At 43.3% G+C, this 16784-nt stretch overlaps 1 protein-coding gene across 1 annotated transcript in view; it reads right to left on the bottom strand.

Annotated features, from left to right (window-relative positions):
• ADAMTSL3 (ADAMTS like 3) overlaps positions 1 to 16784 on the bottom strand; it is a 377697-nt gene that overhangs the window by 12188 nt on the left and 348725 nt on the right. Inside the window, 5 exon segments of the mRNA XM_060097479.1 lie at positions 5726 to 5930; positions 10948 to 11131; positions 13269 to 13319; positions 13322 to 13384; positions 15937 to 16119. Of these exon segments, the coding sequence (XP_059953462.1) occupies positions 5726 to 5930; positions 10948 to 11131; positions 13269 to 13319; positions 13322 to 13384; positions 15937 to 16119 (686 nt within the window).

The following is a 16784-nucleotide window of genomic DNA, read 5'->3' as shown; positions in this document are numbered from 1 at the left end:
GCATCCCATAGGTTTTGGGTCATTGTGTTTTCATTGTCATTTGTTTCTAGGTATTTTTTGATTTCCTCTTTGATTTCTTCAGTGCTCTCTTGGTTATTAAGTAGTGTGTTGTTTAGCCTCCATGTGTTTGTATTCCTTACAGATTTTTTCCTGTAATTGATATCTAGTCTCATAACGTTGTGGTCGGAAAAGATACTTGATACAATTTCAATTTTCTTAAATTTACCAAGGCTTGATTTGTGACCCAAGATATGATCTATCCTGGAGGATGTTCCATGAGCACCCGAGGAAAATGTGTATTCTGTTGTTTTTGGATGGAATGTCCTATAAATATCAATTAAGTCCATCTGGTTTAATGTATCATTTAAAGCTTCTGTTTCCTTATTTATTTTTGTTTTGGCTGATATGTCCATTGGTGAAAGTGGGGTGTTAATGTCCCCTACTATGATTGTGTTACTGTCGATTTCCCCCTTTATGACTGTTAGTATTTGCCTTATGTATTGAGGTGCTCCTGTGTTGGGGGCATAAATATTTACAATTCGTATATCATCTTCTTGGATTGATCCCTTGATCATTATGTAGTGTCCTTCTTTGTCTCTTGTAATAGTCTTTGTTTTAAAGTCTATTTTGTCTGATATGAGAATTGCTACTCCAGCTTTCTTTTGATTTCCATTTGCATGGAATATCTTTTTCCATCCCCTCACTTTCAGTCTGTATGGGTCCCTAGGTCTGAAGTGGGTCTCTTGTAGACAGCATATATACAGGTCTTGTTTTTGTATCCATTCAGCCAGTCTCTGTCTTTTGGTTGAAGGATTTAATCCATTTACATTTAAGGTAATTATCGATATTTATGTTCCTATTACCATTTTCATAATTGTTTTGGGTTTATTATTGTAGGTCTTTTCCTTCTCTTGTGTTTCCTGCCTAGAGAAGTTCCTTTAGTGTTTGTTGTAAAGCTGGATTGGTGGTGCTGAATTCGCTTAGCTTTTGCTTGTCTCTAAAGCTTTTAATTTCTCCGTCGAATCTGAATGAGATCCTTGCTGGGTAGAGTAATCTTGGTTTTAGGTTTTTCCCTTTCATCACTTTAAATATGTCCTGCCACTCCCTTCTGGATTGCAGAGTTTCTGCTGAAAGATCAGCTGTTAGCCTTATGGGGATTCCCTTATGTGTTATTTTTTGTTTTTCCCGTGCTGCTTTTAATATTTGTTCTTTGTATTTAATTTTTGATAGTTTGATTAATATGTGTCTTGGCATGTTTCTCCATGGATTTATCCTGTATGGGACTCTCTGTGCTCTCTGGACTTGATTAACTATTTCCTTTCCCATATTAGGGAAGTTTTCAACGATAATCCCTTCAAATATTTTCTCAGTCCCTTTCTTTTTCTCTTCTTCTTCTGGGACCCCTATAATTCGAATGTTGGTGCCTTTAATGCTGTCCCAGAGGTCTCTGAGACTGTCCTCAATTCTTTTCATTCTTTTTTCTTTATTCTGCTCTTCAGTAGTTAATTCCACTGTTTTATCTTCCAGGTCACTTATCCGTTCTTCTGCCTTAGTTATTCTGCTACTGATCCCCTCTAGAGAATTTTTTATTTCATTTATTGGGTTGTTCATCACTGTTTGTTTGCTCTTTAGTTCTTCTAGGTCCTTGCTAAACGTTTCATGTATTTTCTCCATTCTATTTACAAGATTTTGGATCATGTTTACTATCATTCTGAATTCTTTTTCAGGTAGACTGCCTATTTCCTCTTTATTTGTTAGGTCTGGTGGGTTTTTGCCTTGCTCCTTCATCTGCTGTGTGTTTCTCTGTCTTCTCATTTTGCTTAACTTACTATGCTTGGGGTCTCCTTTTCACAGACTGCAGGTTCGTAGTTCCCGTTGTTTTTGGTGTCTCTCCCCAGTGGCTACAGTTGGTTCCATGGATTGGGTAGGCTTCCTGGTGGAGGGGACTAATGCCTGTGTTCTGGTGGATGAGGCTGGATCTTGTCTTTCTGGTGGGCACATCCATGTCTGGTGGTGTGTTTTGGGGTGTTTGTGGCCTTATTATGATTTTAGGCAGCCTCTGTGCTAATGGATGGGGTTGTGTTACTGTATTGCTAGTTGTTTGGTATAGGGTGTCCTGCACTGTAACTTGCTGGTCGTTGAGTGGAGCTGGGTCTTGGCATTGAGATGGAGATCTTTGGGAGATTTTTGCCATTTGATATTATGTGGAGCTGGGAGGTCTCTTGCGGACCAGTGCCCTGAACTGGCTCTCCCTTCTCAGTGGCATAGCCCTAACGCCTGGCTGGAGCACCAAGAGCCTGTGCTCCACATGGCTCAGAATAAAATGGAGAAAAAAAAAAGAAAGAAGAAGATAAAATAAAATAATGTAAAATAAACTAAAGTTCTTAATATAAAAAATAATTATTAAGAAAAAACATTTTTTACGTTGAAAAAAAAAAAGGACAGGGCCTCCCTGGTGGCACAGTGGTTGAGAGTCCACCTGCCGATGCAGGGGATATGGGTTCATGCCCCGGTCCAGGAGGATCCCATATGCTGCGGAGCGGCTGGGCCCATGAGCCATGGCCGCTGAGCCTGCGCATCCGGAGCCTGTGCTCCCCAACGGGAGAGGCCACAACAGTGAGAGGCCCGCATACCGCAAAAAAAAAAAAAAGGACAGACAGAACCCTAGGACAAATGGTAAAAGCAAAGCTATACAAACAAAATCACACAGAGAAGCATACACATATACACTCACTAAAAGAGAAAAAGGGATATGTGTATATATATATATATATATATATATAACTGCTCCCAAAGTCCACCTCCTCAATTTGGGATGATTTGTTTTCTGTTCAGGTATTCCACAGATGCAGGGTACATCAGGTTGATTGTGGAGATTTAATCCTCGGCTCCTGAGGCTGCTGGGAGAAATTTCCCTTTCTCTCCTTTGTTTGCACAGCTCCTGGGATTCCGCTTTGGATTTGGCCCCGCCTCTGCGTGTAGGTCACCGGAGGGCATCTATTCTTCACTCAGACAGGATAGGGTTAAAGGAGCTGCTGATTCAGGGGCTCTGGCTCACTCAGGCTGGGGGGAGGGAGGAGTATGGATGCGAGGCAAGCCTGCTGCGGCAGAGGCCAGCGTGATGTTGCACTCGCCTGAAGTGTGCCGTGCGTTCTCCCGGGGAAGTTGTCCCTGGATCACAGGACCTTGGCAATGGCGGGCTGCACAGGATCCCGGGAGGGGAAGTGTGGGTAGTGACCTGTGCTTGCTCACAGGTTTCTTGGTGGCAGCAGCAGCATCCTTAGCGTCTCATGCCCATCTCTGGGGTCTGCGCTGATAGCCGCGGCTCACACCCGTCTCTGTAGCTCATTTAAGTGGCGCTCTTAATCCCCTCTCCTCACGCACCAGGAAACAAAGAAGCAAGAAAAAGTCTCTTGAGTCTTCAGCAGGTCCAGACTTTTCCCCGGACTCCCTCCCGGCTAGCTGTGGAGCACTAGCCCCTTCAGGCTATGTTCACACAGCCAACCACAGTGCTCTCCCTGGGATTCGACCTCCAAAGCCTGAGCCTCAGCTCCCAGCCCCAACACGCACCGGCGGGTGAGCAGACAAGCCTCTCGGGCTGGTGAGTGCTGGTTCGCACCGATCCTCTGTGCGGGTATCTCTCTGCTTTGCTCTTGGCACCCCTGTTGCTGCACTCTCCTCTGTGGCTCCGAAGCTCCCCCCTCTGCCACCTGCAGTCTCCGTCCGCCAAGGGGCCTCCTAGTATGTAGAAAGCTTTCCTCCTTCACAGCTCCCTCTCACTGGTGCAGGTCCTGTCCCTATTCTTTTGTCTCTGTTTTTTCTTTTTTCTTTTGCCCTACCCATGTACGTGGGGAGTTTCTCGCCTTTTGGGAGGTCTGAGGCCTTCTGCCAGTGTTTAGTAGGTGCTCGGTAGGTGTTGTTCCACATGTAGATGTATTTCTGATATATCTGTGGGGAGGAAGGTGATCTCCACGTCTTACTCTTCCACCACCTTGAAGCTCCTCCTCATATATATGATTTTTAAATATTTTCTCCCATTCTGTGGGCTGTCCACTTTCTTGATCATGTCCTTCGTAGCAAAAAAAAGTTTTTAATTTTGATGTGGTCCAATTTATTTTTGTTGTTGTTGTAGCTTATGTTTTGGTGTCATATATAAGAAACCATCTCCTAATCCAAAGCATGAAGATTTATGGCTGCATTTTCTTCCAGGAGCTTTATTGTTTCAGCTCTTAAATTTAGGTCTCTGATAAATTTTGACTTAATTTTTTTGTATATGTTGTAGGCTAGGAATCCAAGTTCATTCTTTTGTATGTGGCTATTCAGCTGTCCTGCACCATTTGTTGAGGAGATTATTCTTTCCCCATTGAATGGTCTTGGCACTTTTGCAGAAAATCAGTTGGCATAGATACATGGATTTATCTCCATGCTTTCAATTCTATTTCATCAATCTATGTGTCTCTGCTATGCTAGTACCACACTGTCTTGATTATTACAGTTTTGTAGTAAGTTTTGAAACTGAGAAGTCTGAGCCCTCCAACTTTGTTCTTTTTCTAGATTGTTTTGGCTATTCTGGCTCCTTTATATTTCCATATGAATTTTGGGATCAGCTTGTCAATTTCTGCAAAGAACCTGGGATTTTGAAAGGGATTGTGTTGAATCTTTAGATCAACTTGGGGAGTGCTGTCATCTGAATAATATTAAGTCTTTTGATCCATAAATACAGGATGTCTTTTCATTTATTTAGATCTTTAATGTCTGGAAAAAAAACTTTTTGTAGTTTTATACTATTTATTTGTATTGAACTTTTGTTTCCTCTATGATGAGCTGCCTTTGAAATTTAAACTCATTTTACATGGGTCTGTTTCTGTACTCTAATTATATTCCATGACTCACATCTATTCCTGTACTAATGCTGCACTATTTTACTTACAACAGCTTTGCGGCACGCTCTGACATCAGATAAGGAAAGTCTTTCTATACCTCCAGTGATTTGTTTTCCTAAAAACTCCAGAAAGAGGTATCACACTCTGCTTTGCATCGTCCCTGCACAGAATTGGGGCTGTGCATTTTCCAGTTAGACAAGTGTGTAGCCATGTAGTAGGTGGAGTTAATCAAAACAACTAAAGGGACAAATGACCTAAGAGAGCACAATGTCTCCCAACAGCAACAACTGCTGCACTGCAGGGCAGAAATGCAGAAAGTGTTAAATACCTTCCTGCACTAACATTACCGAACATTTTCAGAAGGGCCGAGGGGAACTTGGGATCCCTGTGGCCTGTGTTAATTACAACAGAGAGGCCCATAAAAGGATAAGAAGGTCCCATGAACCAGCCTGTGCGCGGTGTGGTTAGGTCCCTGTGCAGCTGAGTTTCATGACTGTCATGCAGCAGTTGGGCTCTACTCTTCCCCTGTGCAGAGGGGCCCTGATTCATGTATTTATTTCATTTTATTTTTGTGATGTGGACCACGTTACAAGTCTTTATTGAATTTTTTACAATATTGCTTAGGTATCATGTTTTGGTTTTTTGGCCGCGAGGCTTATGGCATCTTAGTCCCTGACTAGGGATCGAACCCACACCCCTTGCACTGGAAGGCAAAGTCTTAACCACTGGACCACCAGGAAAGTCTCTTAATTTTATTTTTTTGATGCATGGCTTTCACCACAGGGAGTGGATGATTGTACTAGATGATCATACTTTCAAAACACTAGATTTGTCACCGTTACCTGGTTCCCTGGTTCAATAAGCCCTTGAACACACGGGTGAGTGGAGCAGGGTCTTCTTCCCAGAGGCCTCTCTCTGGGGGCACATGCTCTCGGAGGCATCACCTGCACAGTCCCATTGGCTCTCGTGCGCTTACAGGCCACTTGCCGACTGCGGAATCCTTCACCGCAAGACACAGAGCACTCTGACCACGTGCCCGTGAACCACCTAAGAACAAATACTCAGGAGCGTATTAGTAAGGACGGGTAGGACAGATCCTACAGGAAGTGCCTTCCAAAGGAAAAATCGATCCTAACATGATGACTGTTTCAGGGCCCTCACACGTCTCTCTGGGAATGGGCAGCAGCACAGATAACTCCCAGCCATATGCTCAGATTTTCTTTTACTCAGAGAAGCAACAGAATCACCACGTAGACAACCAGCATAGGGGTGGGATAGAGCCATCTTCAAGTATGTAAGGAGCCATGACTTGTGTGGCTTCAAAGAGTAGAGCTAGGCAAAATTAGGCGGAAACTTCAAAAAGGTGCATTTCAACTCACTGAAACCAAAGGGAAGAAAATATTGCTAAATCACCTATGTGCTCCTTGTGCTCTGAGACATTTGCATGTTTTCTAATGTAATTGTCATCTTGTTCCCATTCTTGCAATGAAGACAGCGATGTCCACAGGGTTAAATAGCTATGGTCACATAACTAACATGCCAACAAAGCTGGGACTGCTTCTAGATTTACCTGACCCTAAAGTTCATAATGATTATAGGAGACTGAACTAGGACCTGGACACCTTGGAGATATTGAGTGCACTGTCACTCAAGATGTTCGAGCTGCCACCAGGATGCTGCAGAGTAGGGGTTCCTAACCTGAGCCCCATGGTTCTCCAAGGGAACCACGGACTTGCATGGGAAAAGGATTACATCCTCGTTGTCACTAAGCTCTAACGGCAATTGAGTATTGCCTTCAATTGTAAAAATGCAGGCCACAACATATATTAGTAGTAGCAATACCTGTGATTTTGTTACCAATAGAAATCACAGCTGTTTTCACATGCCATGAAAATTGTGGCAGGCATCCACAACAGCAATTACATTCATCACCATTTCAAAATCAATTGTACTAGCAGATCCTACAATTTAGTGTGTTAATAGAGAAGCAAATTTACTACTACATCACACATTTAAAACTACTTCAGTAACTGTACTTCAATATAATTAATTGGCTTCCTTTGTAATCAAGTATGTTTTATTTTTATAGATTTAAAACCCTTGTTTGAGAAGGGAGCCATAGGCTTCTCTAGACTACGGAGGGATCCGTGGCACTGAAATGTGAAGGACCCCTGATGTAGAGGGATCTAGGGTTAGATGATCTCTACTGTTTCTTCTAGGTATGAAAGTGTATGACTCTGTTTTCTCTAGGAGTGGTTAAAAGCTTGAGAGACTTAATAAATAAGGATAAATTTCCCAATGTGAATTCTCACTTTGTGCGAATCAAGAATTGACATAAAGCAGATTTCTGGATCAAGTTCCTCCTCGTTATTCTAGCATCAGTTTGCTGCTTCCTGAGGGACAGATGACTCTTGCACAAGCTCTTCCTTTGAAGGATAGGAAGAGCTCACGCCAGAGTCAAGGTGCCTACGGCACTGGAAGACAGGTCAAGGTGACTACGGTATCCACGGCTCTTCTGAGAACGTGTTCCGAGGCATCTCTTTTGTTTCACGGTGTGACCATACCTCCCACTTCTCCACCAAGGCACAGATCATGGATCCGGGGTGGGCATTTGCACAGAGCAGTGAGCTGTACAGCATTATGTACACTTCCGATTCCTCCTCAGTAAAATGAGGTTGATAATAGTGCAGGTTTGTGCTCAGTAAGTACTAGTACTGTTTGGTTTTTGTCTTCGTTTGTTTTTTTGTTTGTTTTTACTGTGAATTTTGGCATTTTGAACTAAAATATTGCCTGCCATGTCAGTAAACAAAGGATGTTGCAGCCATCAAGCCATCACATATGGCTGCCCTGATGGTGCACCACCCCGAGGAGACTCAGGATGAGAAAGCAAAAGACACTGGCCCCAGATAGTGGAGGTGCACATCAAAGGAATGATTTTGGTAAGCCCAGACTCTTGCATCTTCCCGTACAAAGGTGCTAAATTCCTTAACTTGAGATAGCTGGTTTTCTTTAATTAACAATAATCTTTTGATGTTCCAACTACCTTGTCTTTTGTTGCAAAAACTCCTATATATCGTGGTTCCCCAATCCCCTCCTTGCCACTTCAGAACAGTTCCTCAGCATTATCTGCGATGCTATGTCCCAAGCTTGAAGTCCTCAGAACGTCCATCGAATAAAACAGACCTCTCAAATTTTAGGTTGTGCATTGTTTTCAGTCAACGGCATCATTGGTCAATTATCTGCTAGGGACTATGCTATTCAATCATTCATTCATTCTTTTAACAAATATTTTTAGAGAGTGTGAAATGGGGCAATCACGGTGCTGAGTGCTGGGGATAACTTGTTAAACACACCAGCTGTGGATTTGCTCTCATAGAACTGATGGTCCAGTACGTGGGCAAGACAGGCAGATTGTGGTAAGAGCTGTGTAGAAGAATGACACGGAAATAGAAAAGCATATAGCATAGGGTCTGGGTTAGTTTGGGGACTAGAAGGTTTCCCTGAAAGTAGATGAATAGTAATAACTAAGTGAAAAGAGAGGAAGCAGTATGTGCAAATGCCCTGAGTCAGGAAGCAGAACGGTATATCGAAGTGACGAAAAAGACTATTGTGGATGGAGATCCAAAAACCAGGCTGGGAGACACAGTAATGAGGCAGAAAGGCTGCCTGAGACCCAAGCACACAGGGACTGTTTTTTTTTTTTTTTTTTTTTTGCGGTGTGCGGGCCTCTCACTGTTGTGGCCTCTACCGTTGTGGAGCACAGGCTCCGGACATGCAGGCTCAGCGGCCATGGCTCACGGGCCCAGCCGCTCCGTGGCATGTGGGATCTTCCCGGACTGGGGCACAAACCCGTGTCCCCAGCATCGGCAGGCAGACTCTCAACCACTGTGCCACCAGGGAAGCCGCGACGCAGGGACTTTTATTGTTTCACTCACCTATTCGGTCAGGCAGGAAATAGGTACTGGGCCCTTACTATATGCAAGGCATTATTTTAGACATTGGGGGACAAAATGAACAAGATAGACCCAGTCCCTATGCCAGGAACTTTGACCTTTGTCCTAAGAACAATGGGAAGGCATGGAAGTTGTTTTTTTTTTTTTAACATCTTTATTGGAGTATAACTGCTTTACAATGCTGTGTTAGTTTCTGCTTTATAACAAAGTGAATCAGCTATACGTATACATATATCCCCATATCTCCTCCCTCTTGCGTCTCTCTCCCACACTCCATATCCCACCCCTCTTGGTGGTCACAAAGCACCGAGCTGATCTCCCTGTGCTATGCGGCTGCTTCCTACTCGATATCTGTTGTACATTTGGTAGTGTATATATGTTTTTGCCACTCTCTCAGTTCGTCCCAGCTTACCCTTCCCCCTCTTCGTGTCCTCAAATCTATTCTTTAAGTCCGCGTCTTTATTCCTGTCCTACCCATAGTTTCTTCAGATCCATTTTTTTGCTTTTTGTTTAGATTCCATATATATGTGTTAGCATATGGTATTTGTTTTTCTCTTTCTGACTTACTTCACTCTGTATGACAGACTCTAGGTCCATCCACTTCACTACAAATAACTCAATTTCGTCTCTTTTTATGGCTGAGTAATATTCCATTGTATATAGGTGCCACATCTTCTTTATCCATTCACCTGTTGATGGACACTTAGGTTGCTTCCATGTTCTGGCTATTGTAAATAGAGCTGCAATGAACATTGTGGTACAGGACTCTTTTTGAACTATGGTTTTCTCAGGGTATATGTCCTGTAGTGGGATTGCTGGGTCATATGGTAGTTCTATTGTTAGTTTTTTAAGGAACCTCCATACTGTTCTCCATAGTGGCTGTATCAATTTACATTCTCACCAACAGTGCAAGAGGGTTCCCTTTTCAAGTGAGGAGCATCATGATGAGTTTGTATTTAGGGTTTTTTTTTAAGGTTTTTTTTTTTTGATGTGAACCATTTTTAAAGCCTTTATTGAATCTGTTACAATATTGCTTGGGTTTTTTTTTGGTTTTTTTTTTTTTTTTTTTGCGGTATGCGGGCCTCTCACCGTTGTGGCCTCTCTCGCTGGGGAGCACAGGATGCGCAGGCTCAGCGGCCATGGCTCACGGGCCCAGCCGCTCCGCAGCATGTGGGATCCTCCTGGACCGCGGCACGAACCCACGTCACCTGCATCGGCAGGCGGACTCTCAACCACTGCACCACCAGGGAAGCCCTGCTTCAGTTTTATGTTTTTGTTTTTGGGCCGCAAGGCATGTAGGACCTTAGCTCCCCGACCAGGGATTGAACCCACACCCCTTGCATTGGAAGGCAAAGTCTTAACCACTGGACTGCCAGGGAAGTCCCATGAGTTTGTGTTTTCAAAGATGATTCTTATAGAGTGGACAAGGCACTCTAGAGAGGAGACAAAACTCAGGAGGCTCCAGGAGTGGTCCTAGTGAGGAATGATGATGGCTTGGACTCCATTGGTAACAGTGGGAATTGACAAGAACGGATGGAAGTGAGAGGAAAGGGGGAGTTTAGGATGTTGTCAATGTGATCTGGAACACTGGGGACAGATCAGATTTGGTGGAGATCATGAGTTTGACTTTGGACATTTTTAAAACCATTGATTTGTGTTGTCTGTGACACAGAAAGGTTATTTATGGCAGTACCCCTGGACGTAGAGTCTAAGGAACTGTGCTTTTAGCTAGTGCCTCTCATGATCTTGCCCACTGCCTTATCTCCTGGGTAAACCCATGAAATCAGCTTCACTGTGCTCTTAAGGTACATTGTGAGTGCATGAAACAGATCTGGGTAGCAATTAAGATCAGATGCTGTGAAATCAGACTATCTCAATTTGAATTCTGGCCCTTGTAACTGTGCGGCCTAGGGGAGTTGTTCCATCTGTAAAATAGAAAATGAACGACATCGACCTCATACGTGACTGTGAAGTGATCCACATAAAGCACTTAGCAGAGTGCCTTGTATGGTACATGCTAAACAAATCATAGTGGTCGAGTTATTAAATCCAAATGACTGGGCATTTTAAAACAAGCCAAAACCTGGTACTGATGAGATGACTACACATACCTCGAGGGGCAGTCCCAGATGTTACAGGGCTGGAACCTAGCCAGCGGCTTCTGGAGGTGCTCACAGAAGGCCTCACTCACTTCCTGCCCGTTGGCCATTACACACTGGGGTCTCTGAACTCGGGCTCCCAAGTGGCCGCAAGTGGCAGAACAATGTGTCCAGCTACCAAGCTCCCAGAAAGTCTCTATGGAAAGGAAATGAATGTCATGACAGATGAGAAATGATGATGGGCTGGAGACAACCCGGCCAAAGACCACCGCCAGCTGTTTTCTGGTTACCTGCCTGTCTGGTGCTCTGAGTACCACACAGAGAATAAGCCATCATACAGTGCAAGGGAGTCCTTTAAATCTCTTTTCCCTCAACTAGCTTATTGTAATAACTGGTGGGAATGGCAGCCAGAATGGGGCCCTTGGACCACAGCCTGGGTGAGGGGCTACTGCACACCAGCTGGATCTGCCAGAAAAAGCCCAGAGAGAAGGCGGAGGTATCCTGTGCAGTGCGCTGGCTCCTCAGGACTCTCCAAGCAGAGCCAACAGGACAAGAGTGGAGGGTCTCGCAGGGGATGCCCTAATGGGTTCTATTTCTCCAAAGTGGATCAGGCTGAGAAATGAAAGATGTTTAGCAGGGAGCAGGGATTAGGCAGAAATGTTAAAGTTGCATTTCAATTCCATTCTTACTTTTCCATTAATTCTGAATCTAAACTTCAGATTATTCCTGAAACTGCATACATAATTTGCTCTGGAAACATCTGGAAAGGTGAAAATGGAAGTTTCCTTTAGAAACGTTGAAGCTGACCCCCTCCAATAATTATAGCGGTTTTTTCTTTAATCCCCCTTCCAAGCAGCCTTTCCCTTCACTTTTGACACATGGTAGAAAGATGAGGTAGGACACGATGATGACACATTTGTGTATGACCACAGAAAGTGCCAGATTTTTTGTAATAATCACAAGTAATTGATAGCTACCAGCTTTGTCCACAGGCTCCCTCACAGAGGGACTGATTTCTCTAACGTAGTTGTTTTCCCCATTTTCCTTTTGATTTTGGAATATTTGTCCTAAGTTGCATATGGTATCATTTGCAAAGGAGAAGAGAATATATTTTTAGTTGCCCCGCCCAGGATTACAGTTTATTTAAAACAAATTTTAAAAATAGCTAAGTTTATTGAGAATTTTCCAGGTGATAGGTATTGAGTTAAACACGTTAACATCAATTTTCCATTTAATCCTTATGGCCATGTTGTGAATTAGATTAGTTTTACTTGCTGAGGTGGACACTTAAAAAAGCTAAGTGACTTTCCCAGGGTCCTTCAGCTGGATTGGAGCCCAGTGTGTCTGTCTCCAAATCTAACTCTTTCTAGTCTGCCACATTTCACAAAGACACCTTGATGATTCAAGGCAGGACACACGTGCATTTCTTTAAAAAAATATGTATTTTTTTACTGAGGTATAATTCATATACAGTAAAATGCTCAGATATCAGGAATGTGGTTTTGTGAGTTTTCACAATTGTATGCACTTACATAACCGTGATCCACAGCAAGGTATATAACATTTCATCACCCCTAAAATTTCCTCCTGCCTCTTTTTAAATCAATTTCCCTCTCCTCCAGGCAACTACTTCTTCACTTCTGTTAATATACATCAGTACTATCTGTTCTTGGACTTCATACGATACATACTCTTGTGTGTTTGGCTTTTTTTGATTAACATAATGTTTTTGAGATATACCCATATTGTCCTGTATATCAGTCATTCATTCTTTTATTTTTATTGCTGAATAATATTTCATTGTATGAATACACCCACAAAGTTACACCTTATTCTCATAAGTATTTCTGATTTTCTTAATTCTACCTCTCTCCCTTGGCCTCCTAAAGAGTTTTGCAAGCTGGAAATACCCAGATTAGGTTCTTGTGACCAAGAACTGATATGTATGTGCGGAAAAAAATATTTGTGAAAGAAGACAAATGAAAGAATTGATTGCATAGTTCTTAGCAAATCTTCCCTCTGTTAATCTTTACCAAGTTAGCAATTGTTTTGCAACTGGAAAACCAATGTCTGCATTACCACAAATAATGATGCAGATTTGGTATATGACCTCTGTGGGCTTCCTCAGGAGTGAATTTTTTTAAGAAACGTTCAATATGGAAGGAAAAAGTTGAACCCCAGAAGGTTGAGGGGGAAGGGAAAAGCTGGCTGGATGCCTAGGAATAATTTTACTTATTGCAAAGTGCAAAACATGGAGGGTCTTTTAACTAAGTCCTTTTCTTAGCACATGCCTTACCACCAGCAAATCCCCCCCAAAAGCCCAAATCCCAGACCTGAAGGTAGGGATTCTCTTGTTGGCCCATTACTGTTGGTTTCGGTGTGGATGCCTGGAGCATATGCTGTTTATGGTCCTTAGGAAATAGAAGTTTACTGCCTGACTGTCTTTGTTCTGAGAAAAAAAAAAGGAACCCTTGTTTACCAATTAGCAGTTATCTAATTCTTGTGCCATCTTGGGTGTTGTGAAAGATGACAACTCCTGGGAAATAATTCCTTTGCAATAGAATGCTCTGTCTCAGGACACTCAGGCTTACACAGGTCTGGGAGCTACGTGTGGGGCTGGGTGTGCAGAGTGCCACGGGGGCTTAGTTAGAGTTATTAACTACGCTAACATGTAGCATCTCTGCATGTTTTGGGGGTTTATAGCCTAACTAACAAGGTAGGAAAAAATACATCCACTAGAATTCCAAAAGGGACTGGAGGAAGCAGCTGGGGCTTATAGGGCTCTTCCCCTCCAGACAGCTTTGGGAACAGAAGAAGGGGTGATGTTTTATAGGGGACCTCACATGGTGAGGAGTGCATGAGTGTAAGAGCAGAAGGATTGTAGAGGAATGCTGTGTATTGTGTGATGTAAGACATTCTTGATTCCTCAGTCATGTGACGAAAGTCACGAGCTGCTTGACTGGAGAGACTTCTGAGAGAAGAGGCGTGCAGGGCAGAACTGAGACACCCACACAGACTCATGAGTGGAGAGGGGGAGAGGCAAGGAATAAGGCTGGGACTTCTCAGGGAGCTTAGGGAAGGCACTCAAGAATCAGACAGGTTAAGCTACCCCATTTGTTGACAATCTTCCATATTAAGATCCTAGAGGACCACAGAGGCTCTTTGGGAAGGGCCACATGGAGGTACACCAGTGCCTTTCTGATCAGAACTGAGAGTCAAGGAGGGCAGTATGGAGAACACTGAAAGAGATGACTATATATTTGGGCTCTAGTAAAAACTTTTTTTTCTTTTTTTAAAATAAGTTTATTTATTTATTCATTTCTTTATTCATTTATTTTTGGCTGTGTTGGGTCTTCGTGCACGGGCTTTCTCTAGTTGTAGCGAGTGGGGGCTACTCTTCGTTGTGGTGCGCGGGCTTCTCATGGCGATGGCCTCTATTTTTGTGGAGCACAGGCTCTAGGCACACGGGCTTCAGTAGTTGTGGCATGTGGGCTTAGTAGTTGTGGCTCACGGGCTTAGTTGCTCTGCGGCATACAGGATCTTCCCGGACCAGAGATCGAACCCATGTCCCCTGCATTGGCAGGCAGATTCTTAAGCACTGCGCCACCAGGGAAGTCCTCTAGTACAAACTTTCAATGAGTAGCAGGTTTCCTCAATTTATACAACGGGATAAAAGATTACTGACCCCAACACTGTGCTACTGTAAATATCTAAAGAGTTCATGAACATCAAAGTGCTTTGTGCATGACACCTATTCCAAACCCCCATCTATTTATGTCTCTGGGCTCCTCTAACTGCCAACAAGAAAAGCCATGGAGACAGCTCTTTCCATCATCCTCTTAGTTTGGCAGTGGATTCTATAATCTCATACCAGTTCTGCCAGTGACCTGGTTTTACTCATTTATGAAACACTTACTTAATACTTAAACCTGTGTTAGGTGCTGGAGAGACAAAGGACAATAATAAATGATCCCTAATGTCAGTCTAACTGACTTCTGTGATTAACTCTCAATCACTTCCAAACTCTGGGGGGGAAAGAGAAGTATTATTTATTGAGTCCTCAAACCCCTGCAAGTTAAAGCTCATTCTGGTGACAAGACTTCCGTGAGCTCCAGATCTTATGCCTGACAGACAGCAGCAGAAGAAGCCAGCTTATCACCCTGTGCCGGGGGCTCACTGCAATGACCTTCCCCAAATTACAATACTGACCCCACTACAAGGTGTCTTAAGACTCAAATTGATTAGTATTTGTTGAGCACCTACTGTGTGCCTCATACTCTATTATATTCTTAGGACTGCAAAAGAAACATTAGACATGGTCTGTACCATTAAGGGACCCACAATTTAGCTGAGGAGACATAAATGAAAGAGGAAACAACTGGAGACCAATGTGTGTTAGGACTTAGGGACCAAGGGGTGAGACCACAGAAAGGAGAGGTCCAAAAAAATCAGAGAAGGATTCACACGGGAAATAGGAATTCAGTTGGCCCTACAGGATGGGAGGTATTGGGGCAACATGATAAAGGCAGTGAGCAGCATGAGTGCAATAAGCACTTTTCCTGGGTAAGCAATATGAATGGAAGCCACACTTCCAGGGAAGCAGCATGGGGTATGTGTGTGGAGGGGGGTTTGGAACACAGGGCAGGAAACCATGTTGCCTAGAACAGAGTTTAGTGCTAGCTTACAATGGAGGTCAGGGAAAAGAATTAAGTAGATGTAAAGGCAGAATATGAAGGATCTTGATTCTGGGCAGAAAGTTTATATCCCAATGTAGGTTCTTAGGCAGAGAAGCAGCAGCAAGAAAGTCACAACCTTCTAAGAGAAGAACTGGTAAGACAGAGTATTAGATTTAGTGCTCGTTTGTAAGTGGGCAGTGCAGCAATAGTTAAAACCATTTAATGTCCACTTGTTTACTCCTCGACCCCAGAATCAACAAAACCAGGTCCTACTTTGTACCTATTATAGGAAGCACTTGAAGGACAACAAGAATTTGACGCTTACCCAGCAAGTGGAGGATGGATGTTGCCATCGCCTTTCCAAGAGCATTGGTGGCTGTACAGACATAGGTTCCTTCACTTTCAAGGGAAACATTCTGCAACAACAGGGATCCATTGAAAAGCAAGGAAATATTGTCACTCAGAGATCCTCCTTTCTTCAACCAAGTTACATTAGGTTGAGGGACACCTTTGGAAGAAAAACAAATATGACAAAGGCAAATTCCTTTAAGAATAGGGCCACAGGGCCATATGCAAATACCATTTAGCATTTTGACCACAAGTCAGGAAATGGGTTTAATCACATATAATAGGAAAAATGGCTCTTTCTATTTCTATAGCTCCTCTATGGCAGGTGGGGGATGCTGCTGAAGCATAGGGCTTTCGTCTACTGAGCACGGGTTGGTTTATGTATATAAGTCAAGGAATAGGAGCCAAAGAGGGTGAGCTTGCTTTGTATTGGGAAGGGAGAGAAATTTGAAGTTGAGTGGGGGTAACGGGAGAGTGGTTGGAAAAGAGGAGCTGATGAAGCCAGATGAATGTGGAGGCAGAGACACAGAGAGAAATCCTAGCAGTGGGTTGTCACAAAGAAGCCTTTTGGAAACAAAAATGTCGAATATGGATGTTTAAGTGGTTCGCTGTGCAAAATGCAGTGCACTGTTCCTCCCTTCAGGAGGAATACAAAATCTTTAGGGAAGTAGATTTTGTTCATCCATGCTTTTGTGAAAGAGGATAATTTCAGGGAACAAAAAGAAGTGTTGCATTTTAAGTTTGGGTCAACGTAGGGGTGAGCAGACTATAAGCAACATCTCTGGACACAGAGAGGAGCATGAGGAATTGAAAGAATTTCTTCCC

Source organism: Mesoplodon densirostris, chromosome 4, assembly GCF_025265405.1.
Source record: "Mesoplodon densirostris isolate mMesDen1 chromosome 4, mMesDen1 primary haplotype, whole genome shotgun sequence".
NCBI lineage: Eukaryota > Metazoa > Chordata > Mammalia > Artiodactyla > Ziphiidae > Mesoplodon > Mesoplodon densirostris.
Note: the sequence above shows the minus strand (reverse complement) of the source record. Positions and strands in the feature narration are given on the sequence as shown.